Source organism: Cryptomeria japonica, chromosome 5 (assembly GCF_030272615.1).
Source record: "Cryptomeria japonica chromosome 5, Sugi_1.0, whole genome shotgun sequence".
NCBI classification, from domain to species: domain Eukaryota; kingdom Viridiplantae; phylum Streptophyta; class Pinopsida; order Cupressales; family Cupressaceae; genus Cryptomeria; species Cryptomeria japonica.
Window position 1 is genome coordinate 302,892,443 of NC_081409.1, and position 23,042 is coordinate 302,915,484.

The following is a 23,042-nucleotide window of genomic DNA, read 5'->3' on the forward strand; positions in this document are numbered from 1 at the left end:
AGATAGAAAATGAAATAGAAAAATTGAATGAAAAAGTTTTTCTTGTTTCAAAATAAATCAAAAGAAATCTATCCAAAAAAAAAATAATTAATGAAAAAATATTTCGAACTTTTGACTAGAGATGAAATCTATTGATAACAAATCTAAGAATAAAGATATAAACACACAAAACTTTGATAATGTTAACAGAAATAATAAAATATTTCTACACTTTTGAATAAGTGACATACATAAATTATTTTTTAATAATAGGTATTAATACAAATTTAAAATGAGCGCCCTAAAATTTCCTATCCAAATGTTTCAACTCGTTTTCTCACAGCGCATATTAAAATTTGCACATTTTGATCACGCTGAACGAACTTAAGCGGGCTAATGTGACCGCGGCCTTTGACCTGTCCTCTTAAGTCTTCCAAAGGGCGAACCACCGTCTCGGAATCCGAATAAGCGGAGAGGATCATCTCATGACAGTAGGGTTTGATACTTTGAATAAAACCATCCACTGAGATAAGAAGTTCAACATTTGGGGAGCGCTTTGTCTATGGTACTGTAAAATATATCTCCCTTCCTGTTCATTTTCATTTAGGTTTTGCAGTTTCTAAAATTTTCTAGGGTTTGTTAGGTTTATTTATTATTTTGTCCATTTTTGGGACAAATGTCAAGAAAGCACAAGATCTTTAAAGCTAAAATTTTTATATTATGAGTATCGCTTTATTTCATAAGATTTATATTGTTTTTTATTTAAATTTTAAACTGGTGCATTTGGGTACAGTACCAGGCTACCAGTTTAGTTTTCTGTCTTTAGTTTTTAATATCATTTTTGTGCCTACAAGAAGAATTTATTCTGATAAATTTACCATGGACTTTTCTCTGGCCTTGTTCGTTGAGGTACATCTTAACCGCCCCCCCCCCCAAAAAAAAAAAAATGATGTTTGATAATTTGAATTGCTTCCTTAGGACATAATACCAGTTCAGTTTTATTTTCTTTAGCCTTTTTTTTTTTGATAAAATGCCTTGCCTTTGGGTAAGGCTTTTTAGTTTAGATAACAATACTTGATCAAATTTACCCTGAGATTATGTCTGCCTTTGGCGAAACCTAGGGCATCTCTCAAAACTATAGTCTATTTACAATGAGCTCATCGCACTCATACTTGTATTCCATAAGTTGTTTAAGATCTTTTATAACTAGAATCACACTTTAAATTTAGTATTGCAGGCTGAATTTGCAAGATTTTTTTTCCTCTTAATTAAGTCCACTCTTAGTCTCCAGTCCATGGAAGAGGGGGGAATTCCAAAAAAAAATATTTTTTTTAAGGAGTATTTAAAAATTGGCGGTTTCATAAATTAATTTTTTTTAAGTGCAGTTCAACCAGTCCGTGGAGGTGGGCTTCCAAAAAAAACTTTTGAATTTTTTTAGTAGTATTTTATAGTTGGGTGGTTTCATAAATTTTTTTAAGTGCAGTTCAAGTTTAAAACTTTAAGTTCTCAAATTCCCAAAAAAACTTTTGAATTTTTATAAAGAGTATTTTAAAGTTGGTGGTCTCATAAATTTTTTTAAGTGCAGTTCAAGTTTAAAACTTTAAGTTCTGAAATTTACAGAAATTGATTATTTCATTTTTTTTATTAATTTTCATATATATAAATTTCAAATGATTGTCAAGTAGCAGGAAATTTTTGAAGCTGATGGAGAAATTTTTAAACTCACCCAAATGCACCGGCTTAAAATTACAAATTAAAAAGTAGAAATTCCTATTTATCAAGAAAGAATTCTAATTAATCCTATAGCATATTCTTTTTTACCTCATTAAACCTCCTCCTCCTGAAGCTCCTCCACGAAACTGCAGCCTTAATATTACTTGCTCCTAGTTTTTTTTTCATTTCAAGCAGTAACGTCAATTATTTTAAACAGTCTATCTAGAAAATCAAATTGTTTATACAGAAAAATATTTGTACATGCGGGACATTGCAGATGCATTCTTACATGGCTGGAGTATATTGGCATGGTTCTGAATAAAAATATTTGTATATATTGAACATTACAGATGCATTCCCATGTAGTTGGAGCAGGTCAGCACAGCTCTGTGTGGTGTAATCTGAAATCGCAAACCGCAGCATTTTCTGTGCATTTGCCCTAGTTTTCAAAATGTTCTCGTTTTTTTTTTATAATTCCATCTTTTAATCTCCTTTTCTTTACACTTAATAGGCAGGAAAGTACAGAGCTCAAGCAGACTATACGTTTTTCATATATGATTAGGTTGGAGTAGTTCTATTTTTAAGATTTTTTACTTAAAATAATTTTTTGTTAAGTATTTTATAGCTTAATGATGGTTTTTCGTTTCATTTATATCCTAATGAGGGTTTAGATAAAGGACACGATTATCCTTGAATTTGAAATGGTAGGCTATGTTCCACAACAAAATGACCTACTAGATTAGGCCTAGACATTTGTTTTTAATATAAACCTTCTTAGATGAATGTAAAATAGCGTTTATAAATAGTATGCATTTTTTATGAACAGCAGTTTAATAATGTGTTGTGTCTAATTTTATGTTTATGACCATTTTTAGTTTTATGAATAAGACATTGTTTATAGCTCCAGAGATTTTGCCTTGTTGTTTGCATTCTAAACCCAGTGAACTGGTTTCTATACACACTTAGGTCGTGATGTGTAAACGGATATAATAAGATTTTGAGCTAATAATAATATAAAATTTGAAAATTATAAATAAAAAACTTGTTTGTGTTCATTTACCCCATTTTATATTGGGGCCCCTTTAAGATGGACTATGGCGTTTTGGGGCACTCTGGTCCAGACCAGGGTGCTTTGATCCAAGCTAGGGCATTCCACACTCTGGTCCTTCCACAAAGAGGACCAAAATAAGCAGTCAAGGGGGTGGGCATGTCACAGTGGGACCCACCAAAGGGTGTACATGACATAAAAGTTGATAATCGGGCCCGCATGGACCTAGAGAGGAGATGAGGATAGGACACGCTAAAGTGGGAGCACAAACATGAGGTCTAAATTGGACCGGTGACAATTTACGACGCTATAGCTTACACCTGTCTGTTCAACTTTAAGTATGTGATTGGCAGACAATTCAATTTTTTCCCCATATGTTTCTTAATATTTGTCATATTGAGAGTACAAGTGTCAAAATCACCGAGCTGGAACAAGCCCTAGAGCATGAATTAGTAAAAAACACTTGGTTCTAATTATTTGGAGTTAAATTTTGGCTTGTTAATAAACATAAGAATGGTACAAATATTTAATTTGATGTTAGTAACTATTCAGTTTGAAGTAATTTGTGAGTGACATGGATATAATTTTTTGTCATGGCTATTCTTAAACGATATGTTTTTTTCCCTATAAATAAGTTTGTATCACAAAATATTGTTAAAAAACAAGATTTAGAGTTCAATAAAAATGGAAATTTTAGTTTAAGATTCCACAGTATGATAAAATAGAGTTAAGCGTTTTGAGTCAACTACATAGAAACAGATAAAATACCTATGGATGCATAAGAACAACATAATCAAGTTCAAGTGTCCTAATGATTCCAGCTTGGTCCATCTCTAGTCCTATTTATTCTCAATCTTTCTGTGGACTTATAGCAATACATGTTTCAGTTGATTGAAATTGTGTATACAATTTCAGTTGTCACATGTAGGCTGTGGTTAAGGCTACATTGTATCCTCACTTTTCTCCGGTACTTTTCAATCTTTTTGTTCTTCACATCTCTTTCTTGCTTTATTTTCCTTCTGGTTAAGAATAAGATTATTGACATTGGCTAATTTATTTTTCTAGATACAGAGTTAAAAAAAAATCTCACTTGTTGCATGTTATGCTGTGCAAGATTTCTTTGTTTATTGATTCCTGATCTGATATTATTGTGATTTTGAGTGTTGAAAATTCTTAGCCTTATCTTTTCTTGATTTGATATTATTATGCATTTAGATTTTCGAGAATGGATTGATGTGGTGTGTATAGCATCCATGTTTTTTCAAATTTTTAGAGATTCTACCACTGGCTGGCTGTTAGATTCTTTATTTTTATTATTCTTGTTCACTTTGCCTACTTAGCTATCTTTACTAGTTTTTCCTTTATTAATTCTGGGCAACGTGTTCACCTGTGTCCAACTTCATGTGCATAAATGCATCCACCTTTGTCGATCACAAAATTTGATTTCTGAGATGTCAAAAATTGATAGAGAAAATTAGTCTGCTAAGGAAAACATTGTTACTAGCTAAAGTAGACATTAACAAATGTTAAAGAAGTGGTTGAGAGACTTGGAACAGAGATTAATAAGTTAATATCAAATCATGGATGCTGCCTTGAAAGAATAAATAATGACCACTTAATCATTATTCTTGAGCATCGTGCTGATTTCTTCCTTTCTTTATGTCAATAATCAGCTACAACACAATTTTGAATTTAATTGATTCACTCCAAAGGTTTTTAGAGCATCCACATAACTTCATTAAGATTCTAGATCTCTAGTATATCTTAATTTCAATTGAATACTACTATAATTTTGCTTTTAATAATTGAGAGCTTAGTTTCCTTTTGAAGATTTTATTTTTTGACACATTCAATGATATTGAATTATGAGTTGAGAGCTAGTAGCTTAGCTTTGTCAGGAGATACATCCTATTTAGGTGAGTAAATTCTTTTCAGTAGATTTGAAAAAACAATCTTAAAATGCCCCAAGTCAAACCATTAAATGGTGGGTTTGATTGTAAATGTTTTGTTTTTGTTGCCAATGTCAACTACTTCTGTAGGAAATGTTTTTATTTAGACAATTCTGAGGAAATTTGTATTATGCGATTGTAATTCACTCATGCTTTACTGTTAATATGCTAAAGCGGAAAATTGAATTTCCTTTTATTCCTAGAATCAAGTACTTTAATAGGAAATAATTTTATTCAGATGATTCCAGGTTGATTCGCATTGTGTGCACTCATGCCTTAAATTTAATATGTTAAAAATGAGAATTAAACTTCCTTTTTAAGATTTGATTGAAACATTTGTTGATTGTTTTTGAGCTAAGGACTGGGATTCTAGCTGTGTTTGCTATTGTTAAGTGCTATACCCTGCTACGTTACTATAATATTTCTGGTAGAGTTTTGAGAAGTCATCCTGCTCTATCCAATTCAAGATATCATTTTAGGTCCAATCAGACTTATGTATTGAAATTTTGCCTGAATACCAGATTTGGTCAGTACTATTATAACGCAACAAAGACGCAACAAAGATGTTGCTATTTTAAGATTTGGGTTATTTCTTGTGTTGCATTGTTGGGGCGGTGCATTTTTACTTTTGACTGACTCCCATATTAGGTTGCTGGATTTTTTTCGACTTACACTTAAAAAATTATTATATGAGTTCATGTGGAGAAGACTGGTAGGTTACCATGTTTGAATTTAAAGCTCTTTGTGGGATGAGAATTCTGTATCCACATGCTAACAGGCAAGGAAAGTCCATGTAAAATTCTCTTTCCTTGCGATTAGTTGTGGTTGCTGTTGTCATTTTATGACACCCTTGGTCCATCAGTGAGAACCGATCAGAGGTATGTTCCATGGACCAGCGTTGCCCTAGTTGATCAAGGAGAAAAGCAATATGAAGTATGAAGTGTTGCCTTGTTTGGATGAAGTTCCTCCCTTGACCTTTTCTTCTTCCCTGGAACTCCGAAACCTTGAGGTTCCAAAGTTCTTTTCCCTTTGCCTTCTCCTTTTCTCTTTTCCCGGAACTCCGGAACCCCGAGGTTCCAAAGTTCCTTCCCTTTGCTACCTCTCCTTTCTTTTCTCGGAACTTTGGAACCCCAATGTTCCGAAGTTCCTCTCCTTCTCTCCCTTTCTTTTTCCTTTCCCTGGAACTCTGGAACCCCGAGGTTCAGAAGTTCCTTTGTACATTTCCCCGGAACTTCGGAACCCCCCACCCTTCTTCTCTTCGGAACTCCAGAACCCCGAGGTTCCGAAATTCCCTCCTAGCCCTTCTTCCTTCTTTTCTTCGGATTCGGAGTTCTCTTCCTCGCTTCCCCTTCTTCTCTCGAAACTTCGGAACCTTGAGGTTCCAAAGTTCCTCCCCCCTTTGCCTTCTCTCTCTAGTTCCTTCGGAACTTCGGAACCCCAAGGTTCTGAAGTTCCTTTTCTTCTCTTCCTCTCTCTATCCCGGAACTCCGGAACCCCGCTGTTCCGAAGTTCCTTTTCTTCTCTTCCTCTCTCTATCTCGGAACTCTGGAACCCCGGGGTTCCGAAGTTCATTCCTTAGACTTTTGAAGTTCTCCGGAACCCCGAGGTTCCAAAGTTCCTTTCTCTTTCCCTTGTCCTCCTCACTTCGGGAGTTCGAGCTTCTGAAGTCTCCGAACTTCCTTCCGACTGGCGACACTTCTGGATGGTGTGATCGACACTCCAGGCTTTAAATGCTCCGACAGTTTTGGTGACTTGTGCACTTTCTTTTGTGGAGCCACAAGGGTGCCATAAATGTTTTTGGCAGGATTTCCATTAAGGGAGGTACAGGGCCATGCTTGGTGACTTATGTCATGTTTGACTTTGGAAGGTTAGTCAATACACCTTCTCAGGATTGCCCTTTGCGGGTAGGCTAGGTTGCTTGCATGTACAAGTCAAGTGCATGCACTTCCCTGCACTTCCAGACTGACATGCAGGGGTCATGATCACCCTTGTAACCATTTTTTCTATATAAAGGCTGTTAAGCCTCGTTGTAAAGGGCTCTCTCCTTGTTGGCTTGAGCTATTCTATGCTCTCCCACTTCTCTTGTATTTATTTTGCATTTATGCAACTGTAAGTTTGGCCATTGGCCTTATAATTAATTGAAAATCACCATTCTTGCCTTCTTTCAACCTATGCATGCTGTGTATGTTTCTTAACTTCATCATAGGTGTATGTCTTGTGGCTTTTCTCTCCATATATGCTGTGTTAACTTGTTTTCTGAGTGACTTGTGGGAATCCTTCTCCCCTCTTGACACTCAACAAATTCTAACCTCCATACATTCATTGGAGTCACTCATGCAACTGAAGTTTGTGCATCTCCTGGTTGTTTCAGTTAATTCTTTGTCTCATCTCGGTGGGGAGAGGAACAATCTCTTCTTGGTGCATCACCTCCTTCTATTTCAAGCATTTTCTCTTCCCTTTACCTCTACAAGTTGTTAGGATAGGCTTAGGAATTAGTTTTAAAGTGTTGAGCTGGTTCAACACCTGCACCTGGATTGAGAAGGAAGCCAGCCTTCTCCGGATATTCAACCCCCCTTGCGCAAGGTCCCACACTTCAGGGTTGTTTCCATGTTTCACAAGGTTGTTGAGTTGATAGCTCAGCAAGGGTGCAAGCTTTTGTGATAACTGTTGCTACTAATGATCAGGGTCTAATTAAAAAAATGATCACAACTTCAAAGTCAAATTGGCTAATAGGTGGAAATTTTGATCTTTTTTTTTAATTTTATTTTAAACAATCCAAAATTGTTTAAATGGAACTTGTGTCAATGTTCTTGGAGGTGGATTGTGGTATCGCTAATTAAAAAAATTAAAATATTTAATTGCAATTCCAATTTACATTGGATTATTGGTAGCTTTTTTTTAATTTTATTTTAAAAAATGCTAAAAGATACTTGTGACAAAGTGTATTTATTCAATTATTTGTGGATTTTGGAGACAATATCACCCTAACATCAAAGTATTTCATGTTGTATTGTACTGTAAATATGATCATAATTATAAGACATAAATTAAAGTTCTACATAGAAATATGACTCAAATGAAATTCATTATTGTATCTATAATATCTTGAACATGATTGATTCTGTATTCTTTCCAAAATGCAAGAGATCAAAGAAAGGGAGGCAATAAATAACTTTCATGATTTCTTGTATCTGCTGATTTTAATATACCATGAAACTTGTTTTTGGGTTCTTATAAGATTTTTTAATCGCTTCTTTTGTTTTGAAATCAGGCGGACACTCCTAGGCGAAGGTGAGACATGACAATTCCTGTTTGATAGGGTTCTTCACTTTCTTTCTGAACTTTTCATGTTTCAAGAAATGTTCTATTGTTGTTGCAAAATAATTTCTATTAGTTAATATGTTTGTGGAGGGCTTTCACATGTATATATACCCTTGAAAGATACATGTAAATTGATTTACTGACATGATGCTAATGGGAAATAGTGAATGGTTTATTTTATCAATTTTTATCCCAGATATTCAGATTCTCCTTCACCTAGGCGAAGATATGGGCGATCTCGGTCACGATCTCGTTCACGATCAAGATCTCGATCCCTATCAAAATCTCGTAGCCCTGCAAGGAGGTATTTTGGTTTATTTATAAAATTATATGCTATTCAATGTATGTATGCTATAATTGATTTTGTATTATCCAAAGTTTGTATTCATTTGAACATTTTAATAATTCTATAATATATTATTACACTCTTTTTATCTTATTACAGAACTTATGCCTAAAGTTCTTCTCAGTTTAAAGTAAACTTGCATGGACTATATAGATGATCGCAGATTAAATGAGGATTTTTTGATATGTACTGCAATTTTTATTAGGCAGCTGCTTATGAATTCTTTTTGTTCTGTCTCTGGTGCTTATAGAGATTCTTCAAAAGATGATGTAGTCAACCCTGGAAACAATTTATATGTCACTGGTCTTTCTGCCCGTGTTGTGGAGAAAGATCTTGAAGAACACTTTTCTCAGGAAGGCAAGGTAAACAAATCAATAACAAAAAGTACTTCATAACCTCGTTTTTCTTTTCACAGTGGACTTTTTCTGGCAGAAATAACTCTGAAATATTGTTTTTATGGACATCGAAAACAAAAGAACGAACTTTTAAATTTTTAATTGCAATTTTTTTTTCTCAACTCTATAAAATGAAAAATTGTTTATGTTATAAACTTTGAGTTTTTAATTTTTTTTTAAAAACTTTGCTTTTGAAAGTGGGACCAAGCAAAAATCATGCGACTTAGCTGAGAAACCAGTGGCGCATGCCTCCTCCTGCTACCCATGTCCTTCTACTCGCATCCGGCATGGAGAATCAGCATTTACCATCATAGAGGCATCCATCATTTTTTGTAATGTGTGGAAAAATGATGTTTAATGTGGAGAAATCACGTTTTTAGCAGTTGGCCATAGCACAAAAAATGAGAAAAATGGAAACAAAACAATTTGTTTACATGTTAGGGTTTTCTTTTACAGCATTTGGAAAGTGAAAAAAATCTGGCCAAAATTTTTGGAAACATTTCAAACCATAAAAAATCAGATCTTGTTTTTTTCTGCAGTGATTTTGAGTTGTACCCAATTCCAGGACAAACTATACTTAGAACCTTTGGGTAAATCTAATGATTTGGTAACATAGCCTAAACCCTTACAGCGATCAAGCATCTGGCCTTTCTGAGCATTATGGTAAAAAATTTGCTTACAAGGGCAGATTTGCAACTTCATTTCTAGATCTGTTTCAGCCCCTTATTCGACTAGGGTTTCAAACACCTTAAAGACTATGGTAGATAAGGTTGTTTGTGGACTTGAGGTATTGATTTATCCTTTCAAGTGGTTTATGCAGCAAGGTGGCAAGTTCTGATCATCAACACACCCTAATCCTTTGTCATCTGGTATAACACTTCTGATCCTTTTGTGTGGCTGGGAATTTGCAGCCCAAAATCATTAATTATGAGTTCAGTTTTCAGCCCAACAGGGCAAACCCTTGATCAGTTGCTGACTGTAATAATCCAGGGGTCACTTCTCACTGTGGCTCTGTATAGATATCGGTATATTTCAGTTGTCAGTGGGTGCTGCATTTATCTTTTTTGAATTTTATATTGAGTAAATGTACTTATGGTTCAGATTGACCTAATTCTGTGTACACAAAGAACTGTAATTGTTTGGATTCGTTAGAAGGATTTTAAAGTGCTGCTTGGTGTTACTTATGTCTGCAGTGATCTATAGTAAAACTCTGAACTTCTTAAGGACAAAATGTTTTTAAGCATAATTGGGTGTTTTCACCTTGAGGATTTTTCCCCTTTCAAAAAAGGGGGATGGGGAGGGGACATCTCTTACTCTCCCCTAAAATGACCCTTATAGGGAATGGGCACATTTAGCATAGGGGAAGTGTCCTCAGGGTCCCCCAAGTTTGCAGGTGACAGCAGGTTATGTTTCCATTATGGAGGTACTTTTTGGGCATTTTTTAGGGGACAATTATTAAAAATAGGGAAATTTCAAAAAATATAGAGAAATTTCAAATATTCATATCAGAACATTTATAAAGCTTTCATAATAGACATTATAGAAGTTTAATACATAACATTAGCCTTGAGTTAAGATTTGACATGAGAATTGACAATCAAATTAACAAAATTTAAATGCTTTGCATTGTCAATATGCATACATATTATATAAGAATTATAACAAAATGCCCACGGAGACAACATTAGGGCCTGGAATTTGGTAAGGGCATCAACTGAAAAATAAATTGAATGAATGATTCAATAATCGGATAATGTATCTAACAATATACAAGCGTATATATAGAGATTACAAGACGACGTTCTAAATTAAGAACAAGTCGTTTAAAGTGAACTACCAAAAAGCTAGACGCTAAATAAAGCTTAAAAGCTAATTAACTAAAAAGAAAAAGCTAAATGCTAAATAAAGCTTAAAAGCTAATATTAACTAAAAAGCTAAATGACCATTAAACAAGGAACTAAATATAGGTTACTAAAATATAATTAAATATTCTAATATCAACTACTACTGCTGCTGAATGGTATAGGTGAACTAAAATAATTCCCTCCAAATATTGCTAGTATACTTTGAGTTTGGATTATGATTACTAAAAATGGTTCCTCGTAACTCATGCAGTTTGTAAGTGTTCTCAATAAAAATAACTGCTAATTGGTATGCCTTGTAAGTATACCACCAGTTTGAGGATGGTAATTGCTGATAAAGGATATGATGGCACCAGTGAGCTGAAATACTTCTTTCCAGAAATACTTGTATACTTGGGATCACTAAAAATGGTTCTTGGTAATTCATGCGGTGTGTATGTGTTCTCCATGGAAATAACTCCTAACTGATATGTCTCGTAAGTAGAATCAATGTCAACAAAGTGAGAGTATTTGGTTATTCTATCAACTATTACATAAATACAATCCTTACCATCAACTTTCAATAAACTAGTAATGAAATCTACATTGAAGGACTTCCATTTTTCACTTGGAATAGGAAGGTGTTAAAGTAGTACAGGGTTACATATAGTTTCATCTTTGTATTGTTGGCACTGTTCACATGATGACATGAACTGTCATACTCCTTCAAATCCGTCAATTTGTATGTCTTTCTGACCCTTTAGTAGGTTTTGAAGAATCTTATGTTCCTCAGTCTCGCTGATGACATAGAGTGGTTTTCAGTTTTGACTTAGATTTGAATTTTGAGCTAGAGCTAAAGACTGCACTATTATCATGGAAGATTAGTCCATTTCAGAAAGTATAAGTATTGTCCTTGTGTGCTACATGTGGATCTTCTGATAATATAGCCAATTCATCATCCTTTAGATATTTTGCTTCCATCTCTTAATTAAAAAATGTGTTTTTTCTTTTAAAAATTTATGTCAAAATCTGTTGGGCCACAGGGGAAGGCTAGTCGTCCCTGGGACGGTCAAGGACACTTGGACATCACTTGGTTGTCTTGGGTATGACTAGCTGCCCACTAGTGTGTCCCTTGCACATTTAATGGCATTTCTTAAATGTTTCCTAAAACTGGCATTAAATGGGAATGGGGAGGGGACGTTTTGTAGGCATCCCTGAAACGTTCCCCGTAGTAAATGGGGCGTCCAGGGCAGTGGATGTGTCCCCGGGGAGGATTGCTTTAATAGCACTGTTTTCTCAAATTCTATTGTGGAAAGACACCATGAGAAGCCTTGTTCAAGGAATGTTAGCTAGCAATCCAAAATGAAGAAAGTATATATAGTTCCTCTTGCTTTTGGAAAATTGCATCATGGGGTTTTGGAGTTTTGAAGGAGTTGGATTAGGTGGTTAGGGATGGTTTGATTATTAGAAGCCACATTTCTCAATTTCTTAAACTTGCTCTTTTATGAGTAACATCAGAATTGAAACTTCAACTATGCATTTAAGAGGGAATAACCACTTTAGTTGCTTTGATAGTGAAGTGTGGGGCTAACAACTCCATTTTAAATGTTTTATGCTCAAATATTTTGCATGTAAGCTTGTATTTGCAAATGAATACTTTGATTGTTGATCTACTTTGATAAATATTTGTCAAACTTAAGTGAACTGATAAAAAGTGCAGGAACTTGGCAAGAAGAGTTGCTGATAGATTTCAAAGTTTTCATTCTTGCTATTGTGAGAGAGATTTGAACTGTGAGGTTTTTAAATTTAGCTTGTGTATCAGGTTAGATTGATTATTAAGCGAGAGAATTTGAACCTCTCTTCTCATGAGGATTTAAGCATTTTAAAAAGTTGGTTTTTGGGCTGGGAAAGATTGCTGTTCTTATTTTGGGTTTCTTTTTTCAAGCATGCACAGGAACCCTCAGAAGATCACTAGGTGCTTTTGGTCCTTTCTTAACATTTCCATTCTGTGTTCGTAAAAAATCAAAAACATATTTTTCCATCTCCTTGAAGTATTGTAGAGTAAAGAATTTCAGTTTGACTATGTCATGAGGGCTGCTGTAGGGTGGGTTCAAATTCAATTTACACAACAAATCATTCAGTTGTTGTCATTGCCCAATAAATGGTCTTGTTGTTCTACCATGTAAAAATGTACCATTGGAAGCTTAGAAATCAAGTGAAAATAAATTTAGATCCCATCTTAGCTTTCAAATATAAGGGGTAATCAAGAGCTGAAACAGGATTGTAATCTCATCCCAAATTTTGAAAGTGCTGATGCATGTGCTTTTGTTACATTTTTAGTTGGTCTTTCCTACAATTTCTATTACAGTTTCTTTTACTATCTTGTATTGCTCAGCAAGGTCTTATATTGGGAGTGCATTTATTTTCTGTTAATTAGTTGACAAGATCAAAGTTTGTGTTACTTAGTAAGTCATGTAAATTGTAATGACAAAGATGTTTTGTTATGATTTATTATCATCACACAGTTGACGGGGATTGTATATGAACACGTTTTGTGCATGCGGAATACACATTCTTGCTAGTTATTGGCTAGGGGAATTTTGTTTGAAATACCTTTTATTAGGTAATGTCTTACAGATTGCTGAACAAATTTTAAATTTAGCAGTTGATAGTATGATATGTTAGATTTTTGTTATATCATATTTGTATACTATTTTTTGGATATACAATGCTTTTCATGAATGATTGCCCCATGGATCATTAATGTTTATGCTATATTTTGTTACATTATATCTATAAGACTATAAAGTTGATTATTTCAGGCTGCAACATTTCTTGTCCTTGTTAAAATATATGTTCAAGTATGGTCCCTGTTGAGTCGTGTATTTTCAATCAATTTGAGTAGAACTTCAATATGATTGCTATCAATTCTTCTGTATAGAACTTCAACTCTGTAATTTTGCACTGTCATATCCAACCTCCTTGTTTGATAAGTAAAAAATATCAGGAGATGCAAGGGCCTAATGATGTTTTTAGACCACCCAACCTTATAATTTTTGGATTACATGTTTGATTAGATTTGATTCATTTGGCTTGTTGCTTATCAAATCCAACTTCTTTGTCGAGCCTCATGTATTCATTTAGGCTAATCTATCACTTAAGTTTTCTGGTGACCCACTCAGGTGCTTTAGTTTCATGTTTTATCCAATTTATTGGGGAGTTTACATAGGAGTATCTCTACACTCATATGCTGACTGGGCTCTTAGTGTGTTTATTTGTACTTGAGTTGCCTATACTAAAGTGCTTTTAGGATTATACTCCTATGTAAACTCCCCAATCAATTGGATGAACCATGAAACTAAATTATTGCCAGTTGAGTTACACTCAACCTTGTTAGATTTGCCATGAACTTGTATAGTTTTATGTTTTTTTGTCAGGAAAAGTGACTTTCATGCTAGACTACTTTAAGACAAATATGACTAGTTTAATACAAAGAAGCAAACATCTGGAAAAAAATGCGATTATACCTGATTAATCAGGAGTCGGGGGTTTTGCCGATTGTTTCCCCCCCCCAAATCGGAATTAATCGGTTAACCTTGGTCAACGATTTTTCCAAAAAAATCATCAAAAAACGTAAAAAAAACACTATTTAAATGCATAAAAAATCGCGGAAAAAAACACATAACCTAAACGGCACAAATACCCTATTTTTCATTTAACAGAGTTGAGGGCAGACGGAAATTTCTCTGTGCAAGTCGAGGGCAGACGGAAATTTCTCTGTGCAAGTCAAGGGCAGACGCAGGGATTCACGAATTTACCAGAGCTGACTGCAAGCTGCGATTCTCAAATTTCCCGAGCAGAGCTGCATTTACTTGGAGCCAAGCCAGGTATTTGCCGGGTTACCCCATATTACAGACTAAATTCATTTTTTGTAATATAGTCTCACATTTTTTGTGACATTACAGAAAATGAATTTAGTCTATCACAAATAAAATATATTATTACAAATTAATAACTAAATTAATTTTCTGTAATATATGTATTATCTATTACATTATCATTATCAATATAATAGATAATACATATATTACAGAAAATTAATAGTTTTTTATTGTTTTTCTGCAATTTTTTATGTTTTTTTGTAAATCCGATTTTTTCCTGATTTTTTCAAAAAATCTTATGCTTTTGTTTTGCCAATTATTCCCCAAACGATTAATGCTTCCTTGGTTTAATCTGCTATTATAATGAGGCGAAATCATTGCATTAAAGAAACGGTGTCTTGGCCAGATGTTTTGTCAAATGGTTACCCTTCATGTTCCACATTTTATATCCATTTTACGAGAGGACATCTTCACTTATTCTGTATATCAGTGGGATCATTTCTGTTTAGCTGCGTGTATGGTATTTCAATAATGATTTTATAAGCCATGTAATGCGATACAGTATTGGCATTATGAACCTCCTCTACAGATTTCTGCTTTGGAGGACTCTGAGATGGTAGTTGCCTTGCTTGAACTCTAAAACTCTAAGACATTAGCTGATCTTCATTCACTGTAGCCATTAACATCGTACACTGAATGAGGGGACTGGATGTTTTCATTTTATAAGAAGCTTGTTTCCTTCAATGTTGGAAAACATAGATGTGTCTAATTATAACCAGATATGATATTGCCATTGTATTTTTGACCTTTGTGGCATTGACAATAAAATCCATTGCCCTAAATGGCATGCTATTCTTGTGGCAAAAGCTTCCAAACATTTATTTGTGGTTGGCATCTATATCAAGAAGGATTTATTATGAATTTTTGTTACGATCCTGGGTTGAATTTAGGGTGGATGATAAAGTTATTTCTTTATTTGTAGTATAAATTGCATATAATTGTCTCATAGGACGAGCTCATTATGTGTCATGAGAATGTTAAAATCTTGTCATAGAGGTCATGATGAAGTAACAATGAATCTTTGTATAGGAAGTGCAGAGAGTAAGAAAAAAATGATTATTATTTTAGGTCTCATGTATTTAAAAAGAGTAGTCATAGGTGTCATACAGAATTGCCTTAATAAGTTAGGTGATCCGTTTTCAACTTTTCTGACATGGACAAATTAGAGTAAAGAGATACTGGAGAATGGAAGTATGTGGATGGTCAGTGCAAAACTAGTTCTCTGCATTTGTAGGGCTGATGCTACTCAACATGGAAAACATGAAGCGGCAAACCTTGTAGAATTGGGATATCTTGGAATGGTTGGTTTAAGATGACTAATATTGGACCAAGTGCAGTGGCCAGATTGCTCTTGGAGATTACTTGGCCTAGACTACACTCAGTACTTAAACAGTTCTTTAAAAATATCAAATGGTACTTAGATTGTAATAAAGTGTTGTTCGGGATCTTTTTCCAAATTTTGCTGATGGTCTTCTTTTCTCTCCAAATACCGTGGATTCTTTTTCACAGAACTTTCAGAAGTCTTTGTTAAGAGAACTGTAGGATCTCACAATTCCACATTTTTCAATTCTAGCTGGCATGAGTTTTCCAGTCCATGTAGAATTTAAAGATTGCTTCTGAAATCAACTGTGTATGTTTTTGTATCAATGTTTCGGATCACACGTAGTGATCCATCATCAGGAAGAGGAGAGTGAAAAATAGGATTGCAGTCATAGTCTTAAAAAGAGGCAATGAGGATGACATGTGGACTGGAGAATGAGGGACAAAGGAGAGGAAGAAGCAGTGAAGAAGGAAATTGAAGAAAAGGAATGATGCAAAGTTTTTAATTCTACTTCAGCTTTTAGATCTTTAGATTCAGTTTATACCTTCTGTCAACTAAGTGCAGGAAGCGCAGTTATTACCTTGTATTCTCAGCAGACATGATAATATTACAACAGATCTCAATTTTTATTGTCTGGATTTGAGATTTTCCAGATTCAGATGGTAGTGTTCTAAATAACGGCAGATGTCTGGCAGTTTCCATAGTTTGGTTCACAACAGTTTTTTCTACTACTTGACTAATCTTTGATCTTTGATCAAGTGCAGTGTCCATATTGCCTTTGGAGGTTACTTGGCCTGGGCTAGTATTCAGTTGTAAGTTCTATAAAAGTCCTATAGACTACTTAGTTCGTAACAAAGTGCTGTTTGGGATGTTTTTCTAAATTGTGGTGATGATTTTCTTTTTTTCAGACTTTTTCACTGAATTTCAGATTTCAGTCTTAAAAAATCTGTTACTCAGAGTATAGCAACAAAAGTCTTTTGGGGAAAAAATTGGCAAACTAGAAGTATAAGATTTAAAAAGAAAATCAAGAATAAACTGAGAAAAAAATGAATTAGAAAAAAACATCAAAAAATGTTGACAAGGACACAACCCTTCATCAATTCTTCCCGTTCCTTTCTTCTTCCATTAATCCTTAGTTCACATGCTGCCTTCTTTCCTCCTTCTCCCCCTCTCAAATGGGGTTCTCTTCTCCCTTTTATATCTCATGTTTGAGGGAGTCACAACTTTATGTTTCATCTCTTTTGACCATTCATAAATAGAGAGTTTAGCCCATGAATTGTCCAATAAAAAGTTTGTCTAAAATAGCAGAATGCAGTGGAGCATGTAAGCTTTGCTACTAAATGATTCTTTGGTAAGTTTTGTATGAAGTTGATAAAGTTATTGCTAAGTTAACTATAAAACAGTTCACTGAATGATATGCGAGTAAACCTCTAGTCTTATTGTGTTATGTGAGTGGATGATAAAATGTTACTAACAACACTGCATTCCAAATTATTATTATTAATATCAAAAGAATGTTTGATCATAGAGACTGTGCTATCATAATGAACTCTGAAAACTGAGAAAAAAATTATTAAGACATCAAAACAACTACAAACATGTTTGAATCCCAATAGGATAAAAGAAAAGATAAATTTTATCATTGCAAAATTTTCAAGTAGGAAAGTTCAAAGAATATATCATCCAAATAAAAATATAATCAATCAATAAAAGAGAAACCATTTCTGTTAACATATATAGTCAATTGGGCACGAATTATACATTTTTAAAGATTCTATGTACAAAACCAAGTCATATTCAAAAGATTTTCTATTAAGCCAAACCTTCAAATGTAGTCAAAGTACTGACTCATATAAAGTAGAAATAAGAGATGGACACAAAACACATGTAGGATAATTATGCGTAATGTCAGAATAAGCATGCAAAATCAGAATGACCAAGATTTTGATGTCACAAAGATTTGACATCTTGGTGCAATATTGGGTTACAATATAAACATCAGGCTGATGTTTTTATGCAGCCATCTTCTTCCATCTTCTTCCATTAATCCTTAGTTCACATGATTTGAGATTTTCTAAATTTAAGTAGAAGTGTTCTATATAATGGCAGATGTCTAGCGAGTTTCCTTATTTTGTTTCACAGCAGTTTTTTCTGTTTTTTCCCATTTATGACATATCTGTTTCAGCATATTTGGAGGATGATATTAGCCTGGAGAATATTGGATTCCTTTAATCAAAAAATCTAAATATCTAAAAGTGATTCATGATCATGATTTATAGTCTAGGCTGTAGGATTCAAAGATTTAAAGGTGATGAAGTTTCTGCACTATAGGAGGATTTTCTCATGCTAGATGTTATTGGATTCCAATAAACGACATACAAATATATATAAGAATCTTATATGGCTGCAATTTACTGTTTATGATGTGCTTTTTCTTGGAAGTTGTATCTTTCAAAAGCAGTCTTTTAATGCATGAGTTGCACCTTCAAGCTAGATCACCATTAGGCTTAATAGTAACATTGGAGAGGTTTCATTTCTACCAAATTGGCTTTGGACTCGCTAGCTGGCCTTATGTGCGTACTTTGTGCATTAACAAAATTGCTTTTTCAAGAAGAACATATACAGCCAAGCTTGCAAATGTCATCATTATGGTAATCTCTTGATTTGGGAAAGACCATCTTTGCCTTTGGACTAAAGGTTTAGGTAAGCCTTGGATGAAGTTTATAAGGAATAAGATTGGGTATTGATTGCCATTGGTGTGCACAAGCAGCACTTGTTCCATACATGTTTTGCTCTATCTGCTGCTTGTTCCATACATGTTTTGTTACTGTTTCTGATTCTTCTTGCAGCATTGATATGAGATTCAATTATGTGGTGCGTTAAGGTCTAGGCTATTTCTAAGTTTATGGTCTGCATATTATTGGTAGGAGATACTTCTTGCAATCGTCACCTGATTTCCAGATGAATATTAAGCAATCAATATTGGAATTCACAAAGAGAAAGGGACAAAATTCAAATACTAATGGGGGCCTGATCTTATAAAGAGGCATAGTTTGAGGGAGGCAGTAATGTTGTCAAATGGATTATGTACAAGCTTGCTAGAAGGGAATAGATTGAAGATTAGCTTGGAGAAGATACCCTTTATAAAGCATGAGATAACTAGTCTGTGCGTATGGATGCAAATTTTAATGAGTAGTTCTGCAGTATTCAGTCCTGCACTTGCTATGATGGTCTAACGTAGGCTATATAGTGCAAAGTACTAATGGGTTTCTTTGACAGTAGAAAGCAGCAAGTTGACATCAAGTTTATCTGTTACCAAATTCACTTCAAGGCTTTTGCATCTACAGCTGGGACTCGCCACATTTTTGTCAAATATTTACATTATTAATTTTGCCAGTAGCATTAGATTGTTTATTTGTTGCCATGGCCAGTAGGTACTGGTGCTAATAATTTGCTCTAATTTTGCAATGTTGTTGATAAGATGAACATTTGAACTGTAAGCATCTTTATAATGTATGTTGTTGCATTGGTGTCATTTCTCCAATTAATGTCTGAGAAGAGCCGAGTTCTATGGCTTAGCACAGTCAACAGAAATGAATTTGGTTTAATGGGAAGGAAGAGAAAGACAGTCAATGTGTTTCACTGGTGTAAGTTGAACACAGAAGCAGATGATTCCATCTACACCATTAGGTGTTGCTATGCTTGCTTTTCGTACCAGCTTGTAATCTGCATGGAAAATTACAGATAATTATTTCAAAGTTGTGCTGCTTAAGTTTTAGTTTAGGTGAGACTGGTTTCAGCAACATTAATGGCGTGGCACCAATGTCACAACTTTAAGAACAATAGAAGTGGAAGTTTTTGAAGTAGGGTCTTATATAAGTAAACTGCTGATAAATCTTATAATAGAATGTGATAAATGGTGATGGTAATTAATTGAAGGGGAATAACATTATCCAGAGACGACAAGTTCTGATGTGGCTTTAACATGGCATGGGTGTTGTTAGATTGCCAATGCAGCTTTAACAGAAAACCATTAAGGTTTTATATTGAGCATTGCTTGTCTTATGTTGAGGCTTTCATGCAGTGTTCCACGTGGACACGTCCCCCCTCCAAAAAAAACCCGCGTCCCCTATAGGGGGACGTTTCCAAGACTTGTGGACTTGGGGAAACGTACCCCCACAGCACCACCACTTCTGCCACCTCTGTTGGGGATTTTGCTGGGTTGCTTGCTATGTCACATGCCATTACATACTGATTGAAACCTTTAACTTCGTGAAAACTAGTTCCTTTATAAGGCTCTCACAGAGATGTTATGTTGCACATTCTGCCTTGAAGATTTCAATTCACCTCTATTTTTATAGCAGCACTGACCCCCCCCCACCTCTGCTCTGCCGCCGTCCCCTTGTCGTCCCCAAATTTAGGCCGTTGGTCTTCCCGTCTCCAAAACCTGTCTCTGCATCCCCCAGTCAGGAAACTCAGTGGAACACTGATACATTGCTTTCATTTATTTTTATCTTTCCAACTAATAAAAGTAGACCTGTTTGTTGTTTATAAAGCTGAAAAAGATTTGAGGCTGGTATGAAAGAAAGCTTCTCTAGAAGTTGCCCAAGCTTCAAAAGGACAGAATTTGGTTTCTGTTTGGTCTGTTATGTTTTCGTTAGTGTCAGCAACATATATCATAGCATTTGCTTTTTCTTGTTTCTCCAATTGATTTCTTGTATGCTTTTTATTGTTTAATATAAATGGATATTTTTTTTCTTTTGTAGGTGGTTGATTGCCGGATTGTGGTAGATCCAAGAACCCGTGAATCAAGAGGCTTTGGATTTGTAACTATGGATACCCTTGAGGATGCAGAACGTTGTGTCAAATACTTGAATAGATCTACACTTGAAGGGCGTATCATCACTGTTGAGAAGGTTAGTCTTCATAATCTTAGAGGTGTAAAAGTAGCCAATGAAAATGAACATAAATTTGATTACACAAGTTTTGCTGATGTGATTGGCTCATTTGGAGTGGTTGGACCTCCAGAGAATAACGACCCTTCCCTGCAGCATCAAGCTCTTTTAAGTTTTAGTGTCTGCATCAGCTTGTAAGGTGTTTCTCGAAAATCAATTATTCACTTGATCAGCTGTCGAGCTGTCAATGGAGCGAATGCCTTCTTTCACAAATACAACCTTACGAATGTTGTTGTAAACGAGTTGGGCTCTACTACAACATGTTTTATCAGAACATCAGCGCCAATTGCTTGTAGAGGTCCAATATCCTTTCTCTTTTTGTTTGATTGTTGTAAATTTGATTCTAGTTCTACCAACCTGGTAAGCAGTATTAAATTAGCTCTATGGCTGCTAAGGTGCAACAACTTTGTTGTGAACAAGCTTCCTGCAGAACGACTGTAACTTCAAAACCTAGTTTGATAGGCATGCCTAAGTAGCACAATGATTTAAGTGAGAGTACAGCTGATATGTTCCTAGATTTACTTTGGGAATGAGTAGGCACCAAATTTAATGTGATTGTTTTAAATGTACGTGGCATTATTAATTTGTTCATCCCTTATTGTCTAGAGCAAAGTTTGTTTCTCTGGGTGAGTTTAGTGCTGCATACAATTTGAAGCATAACTTTATTCAGCCCAATATGATCTGCAGACTTCCTTTCTCGTTGAGGGCATATAGATGTCCTTTTATAGGCATGCCTTTTGGAAGTCTTGTGCTAAACGCTTTTGGATCTTATTGCTGTGTATGCAGGCAAAGCGAAAGAGGGCAAGAACACCAACACCTGGTTCTTATCTTGGCGTTAGGGGTCTGTATTAACACTCATGCTCATAAATATGTTTCTCATGACCTAATTGATATAATTTTTTTGGTTTCCTCCAATTTTGTATGTGCTGAGCTCATCTTGAAAAGCAAGATCCAATGCATTGATTTATTTCAGTTATGATGCAATTTCAATTGTACATTTCTAGAAGAAATATTGGTTAGATAGGCAGGTATGAAGCAAGTTGGATACATCTGATTCTCTCTACATGACAGCTGCTGTTCGCCCACGTTCTTATGGGGGGAGGTATCGGGAGAGAGATAGAGATAGAGATAGCTATAGTTCACGTCGTTCACCGCACTATTCACCTTATCGTGGAAGTCGAGAACGAGATTATGACAGAGATGGTTCTCCTATTTACTCAGGTCGCAGTTACCGCAGGGATAGGTCAAGATCTCCAGTATACTCCCCATATCGGCGGTAGTGCACCTTGTCCTTTCTACCAAGGAATTTCATCCATATGAATTTTAAAACAAGATGTCTGATTTTATGTTATTGTTTTACATCTTTACATCTTTATCAATTTAAGTCGCAAATGACTATAAATATTTTAGAGGCTGCGTGCGTACATTGGGATATTGGTTTGGCCTTATGGCCTTAAATTTTATTTTTGTACTGATTTGCAAAAATATAAAAATTTGTGAAAATATTATCAACTGCTTTTTCCCCGAAGACCAAGTTTTCATTTTCTCAGAAAGGAAATTCCTCAATTGGAAGAAGTATCAAGATCTTACAATTTTACTGTATTTGCTGATCAAGATTTACTGTATTTGAATCTAATTTTTAGGCTGCTTGAGCAAACTACGTATATATTTTTTAAAATTTATCTAATTTAAAAATACATGAATATATATTTATTATTAATATATTAACGTTATCTTCTCAAAAATATATAATGACTTATGCTTTTGTCGTCCTTCAATTCTTTTACTCAATTGGCTAACTAGGCGTGGGTTTCTTTTCTTTTCAATTATTTCTCCCTTTTCCTAACTAATTTGTTTTAGGACTTATGAATTAGTTCATTATCCTAATTTCCCTTTTTCTATTATAATTAAATACCATTTATTTAATTTGTTAATTATGAGATTTGTGGGAGAAATTAATAAATAAATATTTATTAATTTATCCCAACTTCTCCTTTTTTCTAGCTTCCCTCTTTTCTAGCCTTCCTCTTTCCTCCTTTTCAAATGCCAATTTGCCCTCCATAATTTCCTCTCAATTAGCCCTAATTGTGCTTCATGAAGTCAATCTTCACCGTTGATTTTGTTCGATCTCATCTGTCCAATATGCCTTTCAAAAGTCTATAAATTGAGGGTCTCTTCCTCATTAAATTCAACAACCACATTTTGAGTATCCTTATGCTATTTGAATTACCTC

The 23,042-nt window shown here is 34.7% G+C and overlaps 1 protein-coding gene across 2 annotated transcripts; it reads left to right on the forward strand.

The window, feature by feature from the left end:
• Positions 1–311: 311 nt before the first annotated feature.
• LOC131066549 (serine/arginine-rich splicing factor SR45a) lies at positions 312–22,337 on the forward strand. 2 transcript variants are annotated; one of them, XM_058001335.2, is made up of 7 exons: positions 312–544; positions 7,961–7,980; positions 8,207–8,314; positions 8,607–8,718; positions 20,621–20,770; positions 20,941–21,107; positions 21,596–21,653. In XM_058001335.2, exons 1-6 carry the CDS (start codon positions 542–544, stop codon positions 21,103–21,105), a joined length of 558 nt encoding a protein of 185 aa, XP_057857318.1. In that variant the 5' UTR covers positions 312–541; the 3' UTR covers positions 21,106–21,107; positions 21,596–21,653. The 2 variants fall into 2 exon arrangements, with proteins under 2 accessions (XP_057857318.1, XP_057857316.1); XM_058001333.2 differs by lacking the exon at positions 20,941–21,107 and adding an exon at positions 21,881–22,337 and having other exon boundaries at positions 318–544; positions 21,596–21,650.
• Positions 22,338–23,042: the final 705 nt, after the last annotated feature.

Excerpts from the sequence above, each read along its gene's own strand:
- LOC131066549 (XM_058001333.2), top strand. Across the intron at positions 8,719-20,620 it reads ACTTTTCTCAGGAAGGCAAG|GTGGTTGATTGCCGGATTGT; the intron begins GTAAACAAATCA and ends TTTCTTTTGTAG. Across the intron at positions 20,771-21,595 it reads GTATCATCACTGTTGAGAAG|GCAAAGCGAAAGAGGGCAAG; the intron begins GTTAGTCTTCAT and ends CTGTGTATGCAG.